Raw genomic sequence first — 19752 nt, 5'->3', positions numbered from 1 at the left:
CCTGGGAGGGGTTTGAGGCGACAATGGGCGGTAGCTGCCACGAGGTTGCCAGGCGCCGCGAACGTGCGCCAAAATGCCTGAGGCTGTCGCCGTCGAAGATCTCGCGCTATCTCGAGTAAGCGAAGCGGGCGCTCGAAGATGGATGCCTCTGCAATGGAGCCGTCCGGACAATTCAACGCGAAGAAGCTGGTGTGTGTGCGACGCCGTTCTAGGCGCGATCGACCGACGATGGGCAGTCCCATAAATAAATGCAGACGGCCCGGGTAAGCAGGCAGGGGCGCCACTAACAACAAGCACTAACAGGGCGATGTTGACAGCTGCTAGGCACAGATACAGCAGGTAGCGGCAGCGAGCAGGCAGCATTCCTTGGGTTCAGGCCTCATGCTCTGGGCCGTCTCAACAATACCAGATGCCAGTCTAGCCACGTGCGCCTCACCTAGTTACCCAAGGGAGGGAGCCGCTCATGGAATCGACGGGGCAACCGAAATTGAAAGGAAGATGAGGTCAGCCAGCCGCCTTGGCCGAGGTTTGCTGAAGAATTTGGCTCGAAGAGGCTGACTAGACGCAGGGCTATGCTATGCTAGGGAAGAAGCTTGCCGGCGCATCTGAGATACACAGCGCCCTATTAGGCCCCTGCCCACTGTACTAATTTCGGCAACGGCTGAAGAAAAAGGGACTCAGCCGGTGAAAGAGGGTTTGTGCTTGGGAGTTTGCGGCATTGCTTCAATAGTAGCAACTGTTGCATCAATGTTTTCTGACAGCACCCGCTAAAAGGCTGTCAATTTTACCAACTGTGGCTGGCTGTCAACCACGAGCCCACGAGCCCACGAGCTTGAAGCTTGGAAAGTCGCCAGTACTGGTAGCGGCTAAAACGCCCAAAACGTTTTTTCTCCACCCTGGACCCTGAGACAACTCAGTTCTTTGAGGCTCAGGTCGGCTCATGATTATCCATCTGAGGCTCTTCGCAAAAACAAGCAGTAAAAAAGGACCAATCGTTGAAATAAAGCATAATAAAATACATGCTTATGTCAACTACTGCGTGCGGAACACTGAAAATTGGCTTACCTTTTTCCTCGCTCAATGATGAAGAGTAGGAAGGCGTAAGAATCCAGTTCATTCATCTAAGCTAAATCGTCCAAGCCCCTACACTTGCTTACATTCAGTCGGAATTGTTTTTCTAAAATATCGAAAATATAATTCATGATAATTTTTATTTTATTTACATTTATCTGCAACATTCAAAATTTTGTAAGTAACTGCTCACTGTTTTAGTCGCGTCAGTTGTAACTCTCGTATGATTTCTGCCCAGAACGCATCATGTCGCAAAAGTTTCTCCAAACGGAACAAATTATTTTCGTTTCGTTTCACGTTTTGCAAGGCACTTTGTACGCACTACCTGGAATCCAGTCAGAGCTCTCACGCAGGCGCTTTTGTTCTGAACCAGTAGCATCCTACGGAAAACGAATAATTCAACTTTGTTATTGAATGTGCATCTATAGACACCTGGTCACACAAACTTGGGCCTCGTAAAAAAAGTCATCGTCAAGTCCACCAAGCAGGGTTCGGGTTTATGTACACAGCTGACTGACGCAGCCTTATCGGAAGAGGCTTCCGACGGGACGCTGGGACCAAATCTGGGTCTCGGAGAGATCTGAGCTCATCGTGTTGCAGGCTAGACATGCAGAAACGAAAAGACGGCTGCGAGTGCTACTTCGTATTCTGCTGGGAAAAAAAATATCGGCTTGACAGGGCAGTACCTAAAGTATGGGGTAGACCCAGCCGCGTCCTTTATATGACTTAGGCTTCTGGTAGGCTCTTCACATCACGACACTTGATCTTGCCAACAGGACGCTAATGGATGGCATCGACACGATGAGAGATCGTTGATCAGATCTGGATGTCACTATAGAAGCATGGCGTTTCTAAGGCCATGGTGAAAGCAGCCAAGCTTCTTCTGCCAACAAAAGCGGGCTAAATGCATCCGAGTGACACATCGTGACATTTGACAGCTCGCGTGTAGCGCTCATATCGGTGTATGAGCAGTGGCTTAGTACTTGGCTTCAAGCTCTCATACCGGCGTTGTTTATTCCCCAAGTTGCGACATTATTCAATGTTTCCTACTCGTCCTTTTGCCTCATACTTTACAGTGTTTTCTTTTCTCAGCCTACCACTGAGCTGCTGAGAGCACCCTTTTTGTAGCGGAGATGCAGCGGGCATATGGACGGATACCCGGGAACTGGATATACGGGGTGGAGCTCGGGCTAAGACTTGCACGAAGCGCAGGTACAGGTACTTTGAACTCCAGACGAAACGTGCCAGGCATCGAAATGGAAATTGACCTGTTAAGCCTCTTTCCACCGTCATGTCCTAGTGCAGCGTTTAGTATTAACCTTTTATTAAAATTCTGCAGCACTTCCCCACACTCTAGTATTGCAAGTTGAGAATTTCTCTCTTTAGTGCATTTCAGGGATTGCTGTGCGACTCTGCTGTCGATTTTGCGCTGGATCAACTTTTGAAGTCTCTGATGATCGCGCAAAGTCGACAGTACTTCGCCAAGACCGGGGATGTCGCGCCAAAAGTCTTGGCACACTCTAAACGTGCTGTCTGTCGCGTGCCCCTTTTCCAGATGGAGGGATCATGAGACGACCGCCGCAGAGAACACAGTCGCTGCGTCCATCGGATTGGTGGTGCTTCGCCTGCCTCACACGTAGGCCAAGACTTGGATGAGGCTCGTATTATGCGTCTTTGGAACTCTGTGTGTGCGCACTTGCCTTGGTGCTCTCGCACGTCCAGCATTGTCTCGTAATTGTACCTCTACCCCTCTACAACATGGATGTTTTGTTTCTTCGAGCCCAACGATCGGATAAATTCAACAAGGAGCACTGCAGCATAACTCGCAAATACTAATGTCCATCATTTCTTCAGCTCCTGCTTTGGGGCTAGCTGCCCACGATCATCGTGGACGACCTTCTGGATTACATCTAGCAGCATCTGCAATCGTTGTTTCCAGAGGCGTCTCCACTCCCCCGAAAGCGGCGTCATCAAAACGCCCACCAGCACGGCAACACGGCAACGATGAAGCTTCTGTGCCCCCAGAGCAGCGTTTCAGTCGCTTTCTGACCGCCCGGGTAATCAAGTGCAGCGCGCAAAAGACACTCTGGCAGTAAGGAAGAGCTCTTCTGCCTGGATAGGGACATTTGACGGATTTGCCTACCTTATACACGAAGAACAGATCCTGCTAATCCACCTATTCGTTTGTGGCGCTGTAAAGCTCGGAGCAATATCCTTAGGAGCAGCTTATTAGTGGATCATAGCAATAACCAGTTACTACACATTGACGTGATTATGGCTGCGAGCAAAGTACACGGTACGTCGGCCGCAGCAATGGCGACTTACGTATTGGCGTACGTACCATTGCTTTAAGCTCGAGGCTTGGGGGCAAGGATTAAGTGCTGCTGTCACCCCAAATTCGGCACTTAGTCCAGTCTACTTAGCCGTTTGGTCGTGTGCCCGTGCTCCAGACTTGGCATAACGGCAGGGTCGCCAATCCAAGAGAAAATCTCCCCCGTATTGTCACCTACATCCTCCAGTCCCCCCCTGGACCTCCGACTTCTTCTCCTCCGCAGCTCGACAATCGGCCTCAACTCTCGCTTCTTCATTATTGTTCCTCTTCCTCCAAACTATTGCTACATCCAACTCTTCTCTTGCCGCTAATACCATCTCCTTGTTTCTTGGTCCGTGATTGTGCATCTCCACGGTCGGTCGGTCGCATAGGCTTTGCATTGGCCTCTTCACAAGCCAAAGGAAAATCTCTATATACTTTGCGCCGTTGCATTTCTAGAATTCCCAGGTAGCCTCGATCCGCCGCCTTAGAGCCCTCTTCGTCAGCTCTTCGCCCGAACCTCGTCTTATGTTCGCTCTGTGAAGTCGCCATCTCCTCTTCGCCTCCTCCACGCACCGCCCCCAGGCTCCTCAGCCTCGCCAAACCCGGGAGCTTGTGGCAGCATGAGCGGGTTCATCAAGCCGTCGGATTTCCAGCTGCCGAGCGACGGGTCGTCGAGATGGAGCCAGCAGGCAAAGGCCTTTCTGGTCGTGTGCTCGCATCGCATGTGGCGGGGCGGCCCGCGGTCCATACTGCAGATCACCGCCGTTGCCTTTGCGCTGCTCATGCTCTTCTTCTTCGTGCCGCTGCAGTTCAACGACAATTACCAGCAGATTCTCAATTGGTCTGCGCCCGAGTCGGCCGCCTCTAGCGACCTGCGCATCGTGGTTTTTGGCTCGCAAGATTTGCTGGGCAGTGCGCCCGATGCCGAGCATACACAGACATCGTGGCCAGAGCATCTCTGCAAACAGGTGAGTGCGCCGTCATCACAGCTGTTCATATAGCCTGTCTATACATGTACATACAGAATCGCTAATATATTTCCCCTAGCTCAACTGCCGTTCCGTGCTATCCTTTGTCCCTCCGATCGATGTGCAACCTGGCCTGACTTCCAACAGCCTCTACGGCACCGAGATTCGAGCATTGGAGATGGTTACCGAGCAGGTCAACCTTACGGAAAAGCCTGCGCTCGACAATTTGTACATCTCGGAGCAATATCCCGTGCCCAATAAGACACCCGATCTAGTGGCGCAGGTTCAACGATTTCTCACAATGGCCCCTCCCAAGCTCCCGCCGCGTGAGACATTGTGGGTTTTCTCGTTTGGTACATGGGAGACATGGAACCTGGCTTCGCTTCCGCGGGCCTCGGGTGAACGACTCATTGACGAATCGGTTGCAAACATCTTTTCTCAGATCGAGCTGCTCTATCGTAAATCGCTAAACCCCAAGTCTCCTGCCTTTTCGGATTTCTGGTCCAATGTTACCAAGGCTGAGGTCCAGGCTCTCACTCACCCAGAGCCCGATAGCAAGCCCGATGAGCGCAGGATGGAGAGCTTCCGAGTTGTCATTCCGCAACTCTTCGACATTACCCTGGCCCCAGGCTGGCAGAATCGCCCCATCCCTTCTCAACCGCAGTCGAGAGGTGTTCAGATGCGCAACGCTGCCTATCTCACCAAAAGATGGAATTCTGAAGTTGCTAAGCAGATTGAGCAGTGGAGAAAGAAGGCCGACTCCAAGCCCGAGGGCATCGAAGACGAAGGCATTGAAACAGCCGTGGCAGTTCCGACAATGACATCTCTGCTGCGCTACCTCCCCGAAGCGCTTCAGCCTAAAGACGCGGATAATAAAGAGGGAATTGCCGGTGAGGACATCATTTATGCGCCATATCCACGACGACTGGGGCTGCAATCCACTTTGGTCTCGAATGTCCTGGATGCCATGACGGAGGAAGAAATGCAGCGATCAGGCCTCAAAGACAGCAGAGGCCGAGGCTCCATGCCCGCAGATGGCGCCATGCGCTTCTTTGACGTCTGGACGCCTTGTATTGCCGCCAACCGAGCTATTACTGGCGTTGACGCATCTCATACCGGCCGGGAATGCGACGTTCCCAACGACCACCTTTTCTACGATGGATTTACTTTCGGAGAGCGCGCCAAGGAAGAATTGGCGAAAAAGACGGCTGAACAAATTAAAGACCAGCTTTTCGTATGATAGAAATGGCTATCTGTTTTTGTTTTTTTCCATGGCTCATTGAAGAGGTTATTCAGTATATACTGGCTACTCTTGATATCAGACGAGGGGGATTATACACGGAGAAGGGAATGATATAATATATTTTTTTTGGCTGGGCACGATATACTGCATATAGGTTTGGCGAAAGGCGTTTTTTTAACAGGGCTTTTTCAACGTTACATAAAAACTAAAAAGGGAACACGATAAGCCAGGGATTGTCAGCGTTGGGCGCCTGAATGGGTCGTGCCTGGGAACCCTCTACCGAATCTTGGATGAGAGGATGATGTTCTTTTGGCATGAGGGAGAGAAGGGAGCAGTCATAGGATTATTGTGTATTCGTATATGTAATATTTACTTAGGTATGCGGTATACCTACTAAGTATTAGGGAGAAGTCAGCCCTAGATGTGAGATTAAGACGTCTATAACTTGGTACAGCCTCGAAACAATCTCAAATCGTATACATGTACCCAAAATGCATAAATTTATATCGCTATCATAACAGAAGCATCAAATAAACAAATAACTAAACATCTGATCCACCTCTTATGAGTTTCTCTTAACCGCAGCCTTGACAAGGTCCAAACACTCGTCAGGATTCTCAAAGACGTGCCAGGCCTCTCGTGGGATACCCGTAAACGCCTTTTCGAATCTCTGTGGCTCATTCTTTTCCTCGAGCCCCACGGCGAACGAATTGGTGTCTTTGCGGATGAAGATCATTCTAATCCAGCCGGGGAACGTTCGGTAACTGTCAAAGTATTAGAATAAGCATGTGTCAAGGGAGAAGGAGGGCATTGTCTTACATCTCGCCGTAGGCCTCGGGATCCGACTGTGTAGAATCTCCAAAGACGATGAGTTTCCTCTTGGGAAGCCACGAGTTGATCTTCTTCATACGGTCTACCTTGTACTCCTCTGTGCCCACAGTTAGAGAAGAGAGCAGTCCAGTTACGGTCTTCCAGCTAGAGTCTCGGAGGATAAAAGTTCCTGGCGGGTAATAGGTATCTCGGAAATCCTTCAGGAAAGGATACAGGTTGTAGGGTGATGCGGAGAGGTAGAAAAATGGCGTGTCATGCGGAAGGAAGGATTTGATGCCTGCGTAGAGCTCGGGCATTCCTGGGACTGGAGATGGAGAGTTGATGAAGGTTTCTTTGAGAATGCTGACGGGGTCGCTGGTTGTTGTAACTTTGATTGTGTCATCAATATCTACGATCAATGTTAGCTTCCTCACAGAAAGTATACATTTTTCCTGTCCGTACTTACCAGAGATGATCCCCCAGCCTTCAGGCAGTGCAAAATGAGTCTGCATACTCAAAACACCCTCCACGCCTTCAACGTCAAGGGTGGCTTTCTTGGTGGTAAACGACCCTTTGCTATGATGTAAAAGCTTGCAGACATTCGTCGCAATTCCATTAAAACCGCTCGGCCCTAGCTTCAAAGACAAATCTCCCTGCGCTACGGTCGTCGTCCTCGCAGTCCGAATGTCCCACAGAAACGGCATCAGCCTCTGCTCAATCGTCTTGCGCTCCTCTGCATCGTCAGCCAGGCCGACCGCACTAGCAATGCTGGTAACGATATCGGCGACCTTGCACTTTGCCTCGTTCTCAAACACGGCCATGATAAACTCTGCCTGCCATTCTTCGTTCTCAGCCTCTTTGAAGGCGGTGTTGTCGAACAGCCACACAATGTCGCCCTTGACGATTGCCTTGTTGAAGGGGTTCCATAGGCTCAAATTATTGAGGACGCCGCTGATGGAGAGTTGGTATGCAGCGGAGTCTTTTGGGTCGACGAGTTGGCCTTCGATCTTGTCGAAGTTTCTGTGCTGTCTGGTTCGGACCTGCATGTCGTTGGCGATCTTAGAGGGCACAAAATCCAATTTTTGGGTGTCCATCTTGAAAGCGCGGGAGCACTGCTGCCAGTAGCGTTTATTTATATAAGAATAATCCTTTCCAGAAAAAGGTGGCTGCCAGTCTAGGTGAGGCTTTCAAACAATTTGGTATCGTGTACTATATTCGGATCTCGTTGAAGTAAGGTCGTAGGTGTCAGCAGGTACAGGTACCAAGAGGCCTCGTGCACAGCCTTTGATATCGTCAGATGCAAAAGACAGAAGTAAGAAAAAGAGGTGGCACAAGATTCTATGACGAGAAAGAAGCAGACAGAAGATATAAATAAGGCAAGAGAGGGGGGGAATATGTATTGCGTAGTCGTTATGTATTGATTACAACGGCCAAGATCCTTGAGGGGTGATCTGCATTTAAATAGAAACCGCTTTCAATGCAAGTACGGGTAACAAGGCACTGAGAAAGCAGGGGATGGCCAATAGGAGCATCACCCGTAGCCAGCAGAATCCTATGCAGATGCGATTTGGAAACGCAGGATGGAGTGAGATGAGACGCAAGGGGGATGATTAAACAAAAAGGTTGCCGCAAGCAAAGCAGATTCCGGGGAGGGGTTCAGCTTCGATAGTCCCTAACCAGCCCCTTGTTTAGGGCCCTATCGCGAGATTCTTATGACCTAAACGGAGAGGCTGATGGTGGGCGGTGGGGTAGCTGAGCGCTGCGGACGGGCTTCGGATCGGCCCTGCACCAACGACGATTCTCCGCAGTGATCAGAACCAAAACCAGAACCAGAACCAGGCCCAGAGACAAGCAGGTCCTTGGAAGGCCTCCATTGCGACATGGCGAAATCGTGGACGAGTGGCGACAACATCATTGGTGCGTAATGCCACGAGTGCCTTGCATAAGCCCTTCCCGTGGCCGGGGTGCCTCATCGACGTCGTCCCGTGCCGCTTATAGACGCGGTCAGCTGGCCTCGCTCGCGCCTCCATGGCAGTGATTAAAGCTGAGTGTGGATGCGGAAAACTGCTGGTTCGATGTTAATATTAGCTTTTCATCCCATCAGCAGATTCCCGGCAACTCGGCTGCCTCGCCTCAGCAGGGCAAATCCCCAGGACTGGCTGAGCTGCTTGATGTGGATGGGTAGGCAGTATTAGAGGCCATCCAATGGGTCAAAACTTGCACAGCCTAAGATTTGGTACACATGCTGTTACGATTTTTTTCATCTTTTCGAGAAAAAATTTAGTTTGTTGACCTCATTTTACATCTTCTCAATCTTGAACCCAACATTTCATTTCAAACTGATGCCGTGCCGTGCCGTCTTAATCTGAATCTGCTCCAACAGCGATGACTTGCTGGTGCCGCCATTGGCTGACCTCTTCTCTACGCTCGTCTCATACACAAACGCCCCGGCAATATCCTCTTTGAACCGGCTATCAATATAGCCTTGAGCTGCTTAGAAGAGAGCTTATTTATGGAAATGCCAGTCTCTTCGGGCTTGGCGACACATCGACTAGAGATGTGGCGCGCCTCTCGGAAGGGAGCTTACTTGCGAACAAGATAACCGGCAGCATCTGTAGCCAGCATAAAGAGATGCCAAGAAGCCTTCATCTTTCAACACTGTCAGGGTTCTTTTTCTGAGGCATCAGGAAGTTGCCTGTAGAGTAAACATCCGAAAGACGGCCGAGTTCAAACTCAGCGGTAGAGTAGATAGTGAGAAGCTCGGCCCAGCGAGAAATATGCTGCATGACATGGCGCCCCACTGAAGGGCCTATGATACAAAGTCACGAATTTCAAAACTGGCCGTCAAAGCCAAGCTCCTTGGTAATCATATCACTCGATCCCAAAGGGGTTGCCGGCAAGAACGCCACAGTCCAGGGGGTCTGTTGATGCGCTTAAGGACCTCCCTAAGCCTCTCGAAATCGCCGGTAAAAGTGAAACCGTATGAGAGCATCCAATGACTCCATCAGATGGGCTGAGGGCGCTGAAGGGGTGTATCCATGCATGACGTAGTCAATCTCCTGCTCAGCACGGGCTGCGATGATGTTGAGGAAGCTAACCAGGTGCTCCCCAATCTTTCGAAGCCCATTCCGGAACCGCATCAGCATATTACATACAGCCTGTTCATTGCGGTTGCGCCCTGTGTGGAGCTTGCCAGCAATATTCTTTCCAATGATCTCACCGAGCCTAAGCTCGTTGGCAGTAGAGACATATTCATCGACGCCGGGGACAGTAGTAAATGTGCCGGCTCCCCAATCTTTCTCGATCTCACAGAGGCCTGATTCAAGCTTCTCAAATTCTTCTTGTATGATGATGCCAGACTTTGCATTTGCTGGGCATAATCGATGCTTCTCGGAACATTTGGCTTGTAGAAGAGTCAGTCCAAGTAAAGACTTTCGTCGTACCTGACCATCAAAGGGTTCAGACCGCCTGTATTACGCCAGTCTGTGTGCAGAGTGAGGCTGAGTCAACCTCATTGAGGGTAACTGGGCAGAGGAAGCCGGGATTGATGTGGTACAGTCAAAAGGACAAGATGAAGCCCGAGATGCAACAGCTTGATCTCATCTTCCAATTGCTCGCGTTGATCTGGATGCTGGTGGTGGAGCCTTAAGAGCTCTTAACAGTGACTGAATGGCTCCGATCGGCCATGGAGGGACAGTTTTGCTGGTGGCAGGACCCCGCGGGAAAAAAAAAATCTGAGCTGATAAGTGGTTGCTGCCGTTGGGTGGATATGGGAATCATGTCAGTTGTTGTACCGATTCTGCAGCTTTATTAGGCGAGTCTTAGCAGACTGGCGGCGCCGGTACTTTGAGTAATAGTGGCCGATAATCCGTTATCGTAGCGCGCTGATCAGTGCCCCGCCTCCACCCCACCTCGACGTGCAATTCAAAGAAAAATAATTAGCTTGCTTGACACAATCGATGGCCCTTATTGGCTGCTATTAAGAGAGATAAAATAGCAGCCATTCGAGCTCGAAATTTTTTTTCCTCTCTCGGGAGGCTTCTGACATTGGCCCCTCCAAGTGCTGGACGGACCTCTGTCGCATCCTTAATTTCGAACGGAGATATCTTGACTTGATATCCTTGGAGGAACTCCGTCAGTTCGTCACTTTCCACAATGGCTGGCCTTCGAATCCTCCTCATCGGCAACGGTGGCCGCGAGCACGCTTTGGCGTGGAAACTGAGCCAATCTCCTCGAGTCGACGCCATCTTTGCGGTCCCTGGCAACGGCGGCACTGCAACTTGCCCCAAGGTCACCAACGTCTCCTCTGTTTCTGCCGAAGACTTTGCCGGCCTCGTCCAGTTCGCCCAGGCCAATGGCGTCAATCTCGCCGTCCCTGGCCCCGAGGCCCCCCTCGTCGATGGTGTCGAGGGCTTCTTTCGCAGTGCCGGCATTCCCTGCTTCGGACCCTCCAAGGAGGCTGCTCGTCTCGAGGGCAGCAAGACCTACTCCAAGGACTTTATGAAGAAATACAATATCCCTACCGCTGCCTACGAGAACTTTTCCGACTACAACCAAGCGATTGCCTATATTGACAGCATCAGCCACGACGTCGTCATCAAGGCCACCGGTCTGGCTGCTGGCAAGGGTGTCATTATCCCACAGACCAAGCAAGAGGCCAAGGATGCGCTGAAGGAAATCATGGTTGACAAGGCCTTTGGCGATGCTGGAGACGAAGTTGTCATTGAGGAGTTCCTTCAGGGCGATGAGCTCAGCGTTCTCACTTTTTGCGACGGCTACTCCATCAAGTCTCTTCCTTTGGCTCAAGACCACAAGAGGATATTCGATGGCGACCAGGGTCCAAACACTGGCGGCATGGGCTGCTATGCGCCTACAAACATTGCTACTGCTGAGTTGGTCCAGCAGATCGATAGGGATATCCTGGTGCCCACCATCACCGGTATGAGACAGGAGAAGCAGCCCTTCCGCGGTGTGCTGTTCACAGGTCTCATGATCACCCCCGCTGGGCCAAAGGTGCTCGAGTACAACGTGCGATTTGGTGACCCCGAAACCCAGACCGTGCTGCCTCTGCTCTCCGCCGACACCGATTTGGCCGAGATCATGCTGGCCTGTACAGGCGGCTATCTAGACAACGTCCACATCACCATTGAGAACAAGTTTAGTGCTACAGTGGTGCTTGCTGCTGGCGGTTATCCTGGCTCTTACGCCAAGGGCACCCCGATGACCGTTCAGAGTCCTCCTGCGGGAAGCACCATCTTCCATGCCGGCACACAGCTTGATGGAAGTCAACTCAAAACGTCTGGTGGCCGCGTGATTGCCATTAACTCTGTCGGAGAATCACTCAGAGCTGCCGTCGATGCCTCATATGCTGCTCTGGCGTCCAACGTCATTGACTTTGAGGGCAAATTCTTCCGCAAGGATATTGCCCACCGTGCTTTCAGAGACACGAGCAAGGTTTCCATGACATATGCCCAGGCTGGCGTGGATATCCAGGCCGGCAATGACTTTGTGGAAAAAATTAAGAAGGCTGTTGCTAGCACTAAGAGAGCCGGAGCCAGCGCCGAGATTGGTGGCTTTGGAGGCGAAGTCGACCTTTCGCAGTGCGGATATCCGAACGCGCCCATCTTGGTTGGCGCCATTGACGGTGTTGGAACCAAGCTGATGATTGCGCAAGCCATGAAGAAGCACGACACCGTGGGTATCGATCTCGTTGCCATGAACGTCAACGACCTGGTTGTCCAGGGTGCTACCCCCTTGATGTTCCTCGACTACTACGGCTGCAGCAAGCTGGACCTTGCTTCCGCTGCTGATTTTGTGGAGGGCGTCGCCAACGGCTGCATCCAGGCCGGCTGTGCTTTGGTAGGCGGTGAGACCGCCGAAATGCCCGGCATGTACAAGGACGAGGATTACGACGCGGCTGGCTGCGCGGTGGGTGCTGTCACCGCCGGCAGCATGCTTCCTCGGAAGGATGCCATGGCCGAGGGCGACGTCCTTTTGGGTCTCGGATCCAACGGTGTCCACTCCAACGGCTTCTCACTCGTGCGAAGGATTGTGCAGGCCGCTGGCTTGGACTACTCTTCGACTGCTCCTTGGGATTCTTCCAAGACCGTTGGAGAGTCCCTCTTGACACCTACCAAGATCTACGTCAAGAGCCTGCTGCCCGTTCTCGGCCAAATCAAGGGTCTCGCTCACATCACCGGAGGTGGACTGCTTGAGAACGTGCCTCGCATGCTCCCCGACTCATTGGCAGCGGAGATTGCGTATGGTACTTGGGAAATGCCCCCCGTCTTCCAGTGGCTCAAGGCAGCTGGTAATGTCGCTCCGGCAGAGATGTGCCGAACATTCAACTCAGGTATCGGCATGGTGGTGGCCGTCGAGGCGAGTCAAGTTGAGGCTATGGTATCGGCTCTGCGCAGTGGCGATGAGCGTGTGTACACAATTGGCAGACTGGTTCATAGACAAGATGGCCAGGCAGGATGTGTTGTCCAGAATCTTGAGTCGTGGGCATAGAAGTGTTGGGACTGAGGCAATTTTTTTGCGGGGAAGATGCATGATTTACCATCATGATCCACTCATCTTCAAAGAAGAAGAAAACGGAGTAAAGCATATATAAAATACCAGGATAAATGGCACAGCGAGAGTGTTATTACAAAACGGATGGGACAGGAGGGTTGGGCGGAACTGTGATGTTAATCTCTGCACACTTTTGATTTGCTGTCAATTGATTTACAAAGACTATAAAATATTAGATGAAGCATCAAGAAGTTATGCTTTGATGACCAGCACCCGTCAATCACGAGAATCAGAGATGCCAGAGATGTCGGAGCGTTGACATCAATGGGTAAGGTTATAGCTTTAGTGCATGCACAAACGATGTCACTATTCACGGCGCAATAAGAGCAGTGGCCGGGCTATTGCGCAATCACATACCCGGGGACCGATCGGCTATCGGCGATGCGTCCGGCGACGCAGTAGGATTCTTATAAAGCAATAAGCAACAGAAGCACATCTATGTTGGCATTGATGTTGACGTTGACGTTGAGATAGGCATTAGTAAAAAGAAGGATATAGTGGCGAACACGATACCGGCGCAGCCGTCGAATCGGCAGACCAAAACAAGCTTTTGAACGGCAGGTACCGCAGTTCGTGGCGTGAATTCTAGAAGGATGAGAGTTTCTTTTGCTCTCGGCGCACTGAATAAGCCTACACCAGACTACTATACGAAAGAGGGAAATTTGTTGAAACGGTTCTCGGTGGCTTGGCTGCCCGGTTGGCGATTAGTCAAGGTGGCCGGATTGGGTAATTGAGCGCGAACAAGGCATTGCGACGACAAGGCACATGTCATTTCTGCTACCGCCGTCAGATCTGTCAGCGCCTGTTCCTGTTCTGCTTATCACGTATTCCTACCGGGATTGCCAATAACAGCAACAAGTTGAGTCGTCTCGTCCCTTGTGGGAGTATTGCTTGGATACTAGTATCTAGTTACACTTATGTACTTGTAAGCGCCTGAACAAAGAAGCATCATCTCGAGGCACATGAAAAATTGATAAATATTATTAAGAAAACAATAATAACCGCGGGGTTTCACACTCAGCAGCCGATAGGCCAGGGCTATTAGCACTGCGACATGCGGAGGTGGAGAAGCCCGTCCCGTCACGAACATGCATGCATGCATGAGTATGCATGGCGACAGACCAGGGTCAGATTCCGATAACAAAGACTCCGAACTATGGGGGAAACGCCGAGATGATCGTGATTGAGGCGATTGCGTGGCCCCAACCTCGACACAAAGGCTGTATTCCACCAGCAGAGCTTGGCTTGGATCAGCAGATGAGCACCGTATGATTCAGGTACCGACACATATAGTAAACGCAGCTGAGTACGGAACAGTACTATATTAGACCGCTGGCTAGTAAGTAGAGTTGGTGGTTGAAGCTCCGATTCTCTCCGTTGGACCCTCCTGTATGTCCGCTTCCAAAGCATCATCCACGGCCTATTTCTGGTGGCGCACTCGTTGCTTTGCACTGCTGAGATGTGGAAGACGCGCCCTATTTACAGGAGCACTGCCAAGTATGTAGGATCCATGGCCCAGTCTGTAAGATTACACGGCATTAGACGGCAAGAGTTTCCAAAAAACATGGGGAAGAGGAGTTTTCGGACTTCCACTCTGGAGTCTACGCGAGCGATTCCGCTGCTACTTCCCGCCGATCAGGAGATGCGTGGCACGATTTCTTACCTGGCGCCTGAAGACATAAGACGGGGTGCAACGGTGCGGGTGGGTTCTCTTCGCTTCAGTGCAGTTTTGCTTCAAACTGCGTAGTAGAAAGGCGTGAGACTGCAAGCTTGTGAGGCCGCGGTGGGTTCTCCGAGATCCCGAATTCGGACGTGGGCGCGCTAACAGGTTGTTCCCGGCCTGCTTGACTGGCAGCCTAACGCCTGAACAAGCCCTGGACGAGCGGGCTTTCCCAAAAGAGCTATGAGGTGGGATAGGCGGTTCATTACGCACCTTTTTTAATAATTTTTATTTTTTCCTCTCTCTTCGCGACCAGCTACCACTAGTAAAAGCCCCCATCCGAGCCTCCGGCCGATTGTTTTATTAATTCGAGAGAACCTCCACTTTCGCGCCGCGCGAATCTCGACATCGCTTGCTTTCTAATTGACAACCTGCAGCTCCTCTTATAGCAGTTTGCCCGCTGCCTGTTCGAAGTTGACTCTCAGTCTCCAACATATCCTTCCAAGTCTTGTAAACAGCGTCTACTACTATAACACACACTTCGACGACAACCCCGCCATCGTATCCTCGGCATCTGGCTTTTCGCTACTCTACTCTATTCCCCTCTCGACAAATAATCTACTCATACAAACCAACAATGTATGCCACAAGAGTTCTTCGACAGGCTGCGGTCCACGCCGAGCGCACGCCTCTAATTCGATTCCTTGGACCTCGATCCATCCCTTGTAAGTGCATGCAACTTCATCCTCTCGTCTCGTCTCTCATGCCATGTGAAAAATGAGGGACATTGCGTACTGACACGCTTTTCTCCCCTAGCTTCAATCGACCACACTCCCCAGCCTCACCCTGCCTCCCCCTCAGGCAAGCTCCCCGAGGACTTTTCGGCCTACGGCCGCGGTGATGCTGCTTCCACCCACTCTTCCTTCGGCGCCTACCGTGACCACGCTCAACAGCACGGTCCTCTCCAGAGGACCATTGGCTCTGACGCTGGCATTGGCGGCTCCTCTGGCTACAAGCTGGGCTCTGTCCTGGCCCCCAAGGGCGTTGCTTTCGACGTCTCCGAGCTCCCTGCCCGCTTCCGCCGCCAGCCTATCGACCTGAGCGAAATTGAGGCCATCGAGTCTGGCGGCGCTGCCATCCTTGGTTAAATGAAGTTTGTTAGCAAATGAGCCACTAGATGGGAGTCCCAAACGTATGATGTGATGGGACGAGAAGAGAAAAAGATCTTTCTACATTGTTTTAATAACGACTTTCTACGACAAAACGGCGTACCTTGGCACTGACACATGATTCAGAAGCGAGGTGTTGTGTACGATGATACTGAAATTTGGGGAGATAAGGTGTTTGGCGAGAGGGTCAGAGGGAAAAGTCTGCTACTTTGAAGAGGTCATCAAAGGTCAGACTGAGACGAGGAGGAGGTTGCTGCTTCACGTATGGTGTCTGTTAGGCTCGATGGCGCTACAACTTATGTAGCTGACCGACTGTTTCTTCTTGTATTTGGGCTTCATGATTTTACAGCAAGAGGGTTTTATTCACGCCGAGTAGATGCGATTGGTATCGCATCAGACACCTCTTCCTGCTCTCCTCAGCCAAAAAGCCTGTTTTATCGCCCTTTATCCCTCAACAACACGGTCGTCACAAAAAGCTGCTACAATAGAGAGGTGGGCTAAGTGCCACAAGGCACGAATAGTTAGCCTTGTTTTTACGCAAAAAGCCCCTTGATTAAATTCCAAAATTTCTATGAAACATCACTGGGGACTCTTCAAATCTGATTGCCTCTGACATTGTATGTGTATCTGCGCGCGTGAATAATGCTTATTGAGAGATATTACGTACTATTGTAATTAGACCAGACGCTATCTCCTGGGCAGCAAATGTGGGACGTGAAACTACAGCCATTTCTCTGCCTAGCTTTATTTGGTATACTGACGAGAAGCCAGATTCGGGCTTTCTACTTTGGGATGATTCCGAAGTGCATGCATGCCTTGCACATATACGCCGTATACACGGAGTATTGGCTGAGCACATCCATATAGGAGCGATATCGTGAAAGTCCAATTAAAGAATGTGATTGGCCTGGGTTGTGATCCGGGGTGCATACAGTGCATGTGTATATCACAGCACTGTCAAATAGCTCATCATACTGATAGGTTTATACAGTGCCCGGCGCACCAGACTGTCTAGTGCTGTGCTCTCTTTATCGGCTGCCCCACCTCACGATAATGACATCCACGTCGTCTCCATCGCCTCTGATGACAGGAGCTTGAAGCTCTCTACTTCGCCAACTTCGCATTCCCATGGAGGCGTCACCGCTGACACGCCAGCCTCAGCCAGAGGTCTTTGTCCCCAAGATTGTCGAGCTCTACTCAACCCTTTTCAAGGTTTGCCCAGCGCCCCCCTTTTATCCTGGCCCTCGTGTCAAGCAAGACCATCTTAGCTAAATCAGCCCGTTTCCAAAGGTATTCTACATTTCTGGCTCTGCAATGCGCCCGCGCTGATTCGAAAACGAACGCACTAGGACGATGACGATGGCGACAAATCGGAAGGCTTCTGGCGGGAGTTTTTCCTGCTGCGACCCGATCGGCCGACGCTGAGGAAGATATTAAACGAAATCCACCCGGCTGACCTGCTGCTCTTGGAGGGGCGCACGAGGGAGCTCTTTAGCAAGGCGATTGCGGCGGTCAAGGATGGCAAGGGCGCAGCTCCTTTATATGCTCTTGATGTACGCAGCGCCATGGCATTGATTCGAGACCCGATTTCCCAGACAAGGACGAATCGCTAACATCCCATCTTGGACTGGATAGACCCTGAGCGTCTTCCTCGCATGCGTGTTGACGAAGAAGCACGCGCACCCGAGCTCCGACATCATCACTATACTGGCCGGCCTCGATCACGTCGATACGGTATTTACGGATTTTGTGAGCACCCTCGATGGGATTATACGGAATGGGACAAACTGTGTGTACACCTGTCAACAAGCTTGTGTGACAAGTGCTGTAAGCTGACGGATGGTGCGATGGAGTGGATCTGCGCCACAAGGCTATCGAGGTGCTGCTGGCCGTTTCGGCGGGAGCATATCAGACGACGCTTTTGACGTACATGATACAGAGGGACTTGTTCCCATCGATTATGAAGGTGCGTAGAGCGGCAGAGCCAAATCCAGGCGTCTGAGAATAGGAGGTCTTACTAAATCTTCATATGCTCATTCTAGTTTATCCAAAGCTCGGAGCAACCTGATCAAGACCTGGAACCCTTTATTCTGCTGGGGATACTTGCCAACTACAACAAGTTTGAATTCCAGAATCCGTACCAGCTACGGTTGAACGACTTTGTCAATGAAGCAGTTATTCAAAAGGTTGTTCGCTGCATCGGAAATGCTTGCCAGACACTGCGATCTGATTATGTCGACATCCAAGAGGATCTCCCCGAGGGCTGGACGTTGAGCAGCACTTTGAACATGATTGGCTTGGGTGTCATTTCGCCTGGGCCAAAGCCCGAGAAGAAGCCCGTGTATGACGCTGCAACGGCAAAACAACTGTTTACGAAATTGTGAGTGATGACTAGCCCTTATTAAAAAAAAAATTACGGCCGCTATTGTGTCAGAATTCTAACATTATCCTACACCCTAGGCCCGGCCAAACTGCTGCTGTTCTCTTAGCAACATATGACTTCTCGCACGCAAACAAGCTGTTTTGCTTCCATCTCGTGACTTTACCCAGCGAAAAAGACAAAGAGCGCCCAATATCTAGCTTCCTGTCGCTCACCTCCTATCTGCTGCAGCACTCTCATCTGTCGTCCCGAGCAACGTACTATTCGCATCTGAATCTGATGGTGCTCCGTCTTCTTATTGAAGACCCGGCCATTTGCAAAAAAGTTTGCAGCGACGAATCCAAGACGCATGTACGACTCTGTCGACAACGACCACCGTATTTGCCCTTGGTAAAAGGAGATCGTGTTCTTGCAACGTGCGTCCTCGATACGATGTTGGATGGTATCAACCACAACTTGAAGAGACGGCTGGACGTCAGTCTCTACGTCCTCTGCTTAGGCATCATGCTCCGAATCATCTCCTATCTTTCACGGTCACGAACACGATTGGACTATCATTGGTCAGAGTTTTTCCGGTCTTTGCTATCGCTCATCCGTTTCCTTAACACATACGCCTCGGACTTGAAAGACTTGCAGCACATTGAAACCGTTCTCGACCACGTCGTTAATCTAGTCGCACTGTCATTATCCGCCGGCGAAGCCTTCCTACCGACGCCTGCCGCATACGACGATCTCTTCTACAAGGTGTTCGAATCAGGCGAAGTCCTCACATCCTTTAAAGAAAATTATCGTCTGGGGAACCGCAACAGCAACTCTATCGACACGCTCATCAACGTCAGCGCTCACTACAAACAGATGCTGACCGAGAGAGGCTCTTCGGAGAAGAAACTACCAGCCAATCTGACGACGCACCAAGTAGCTGAGGTTATCAAGCAGGGCTACGAGACGCTGAGCATCCAGGCAAAGGAAGGTCTAGATGGATGGGAGAGATACCGAGAGGCGGACGAGAAGATTTTGTTGAAAAAGCTGGGGAGGACGGCTGTTGGCGATGTGATGGGCATGGTGGAGCGACAAAATTACTAAGCCTGATTTTTGCTTCCTGTTTAGTATATATAATTTATTTTCTTTGCCCCCTTTGTTCTTGAACTACTACTAGTTGTTTAAATCTTCAATCACGGCCATTTTTCTCTTTTGCGGTGCGTTGACGACCTTTTTGCCCGCAGACGTTGATCATGTCTTAGACAAGTAGCAGTGCTCGTAGTAGTATAAAAGCGTCAACTGCACAGCTTAACCCACTCCCCACAAACCTTCATTCACACACATTCCCTCTTCTCCCCTCTACTTTTGCCCTTCTCCATCATATATCAAAAGTCCCAAAACTAACGATAGTCAAAACCGCGCCCTAAAACGCAAGACTCAAAATCCAGTCCTCCTGACACGTTTTTTGTTTACTCAGCGCCCGCCAAAGTCTCCACCACAAAAAAAAAAGCCTGCTCGTGTTTCCGTTCCGATCTAGATTACGGAAGTATAAAAAGAACAGATTATGTATGCAAAGACATACATA

General features: G+C 50.8%; 6 protein-coding genes across 6 annotated transcripts; 4 read left to right on the top strand and 2 right to left on the bottom strand.

Moving 5' to 3' along the window:
• Window positions 1–4005: 4005 nt before the first annotated feature.
• TGAM01_v204941 (hypothetical protein) lies at window positions 4006–5593 on the top strand (the record flags this gene model as incomplete). Its single annotated transcript, XM_018803604.1, has 2 exons — window positions 4006–4353; window positions 4433–5593. The coding sequence occupies 2 exons, from the start codon at window positions 4006–4008 to the stop codon at window positions 5591–5593; spliced, it is 1509 nt and encodes a 502-aa protein (XP_018663301.1).
• A 565-nt stretch (window positions 5594–6158) lies between these two features.
• TGAM01_v204940 (hypothetical protein) lies at window positions 6159–7500 on the bottom strand (the record flags this gene model as incomplete). Its single annotated transcript, XM_018803605.1, has 3 exons — window positions 6159–6360; window positions 6416–6815; window positions 6873–7500. The coding sequence occupies 3 exons, from the start codon at window positions 7498–7500 to the stop codon at window positions 6159–6161; spliced, it is 1230 nt and encodes a 409-aa protein (XP_018663302.1).
• Window positions 7501–9351: 1851 nt separating this feature from the next.
• TGAM01_v204939 (arginine-10) lies at window positions 9352–9921 on the bottom strand (the record flags this gene model as incomplete). Its single annotated transcript, XM_018803606.1, has 2 exons — window positions 9352–9874; window positions 9917–9921. 2 exons carry the CDS (start codon window positions 9919–9921, stop codon window positions 9352–9354), a joined length of 528 nt encoding a protein of 175 aa, XP_018663303.1.
• A 640-nt stretch (window positions 9922–10561) lies between these two features.
• TGAM01_v204938 (hypothetical protein) lies at window positions 10562–12916 on the top strand (the record flags this gene model as incomplete). Its single annotated transcript, XM_018803607.1, has 1 exon — window positions 10562–12916. The coding sequence occupies one exon, from the start codon at window positions 10562–10564 to the stop codon at window positions 12914–12916; it is 2355 nt and encodes a 784-aa protein (XP_018663304.1).
• Window positions 12917–15276: 2360 nt separating this feature from the next.
• On the top strand, window positions 15277–15787 carry TGAM01_v204937 (hypothetical protein; the record flags this gene model as incomplete). The annotated part of the gene is made up of 2 exons (XM_018803608.1): window positions 15277–15364; window positions 15456–15787. The coding sequence occupies 2 exons, from the start codon at window positions 15277–15279 to the stop codon at window positions 15785–15787; spliced, it is 420 nt and encodes a 139-aa protein (XP_018663305.1).
• Window positions 15788–16936: 1149 nt separating this feature from the next.
• On the top strand, window positions 16937–19271 carry TGAM01_v204936 (hypothetical protein; the record flags this gene model as incomplete). The annotated part of the gene is made up of 6 exons (XM_024549540.1): window positions 16937–17020; window positions 17158–17361; window positions 17444–17635; window positions 17748–17774; window positions 17851–18188; window positions 18269–19271. 6 exons carry the CDS (start codon window positions 16937–16939, stop codon window positions 19269–19271), a joined length of 1848 nt encoding a protein of 615 aa, XP_024405672.1.
• Between the last annotated feature and the right edge of the window lie 481 nt (window positions 19272–19752).

Source organism: Trichoderma gamsii, assembly GCF_001481775.2.
Source record: "Trichoderma gamsii strain T6085 chromosome Unknown Scaffold_15.2, whole genome shotgun sequence".
NCBI lineage: Eukaryota > Fungi > Ascomycota > Sordariomycetes > Hypocreales > Hypocreaceae > Trichoderma > Trichoderma gamsii.
Note: the sequence above shows the minus strand (reverse complement) of the source record. Positions and strands in the feature narration are given on the sequence as shown.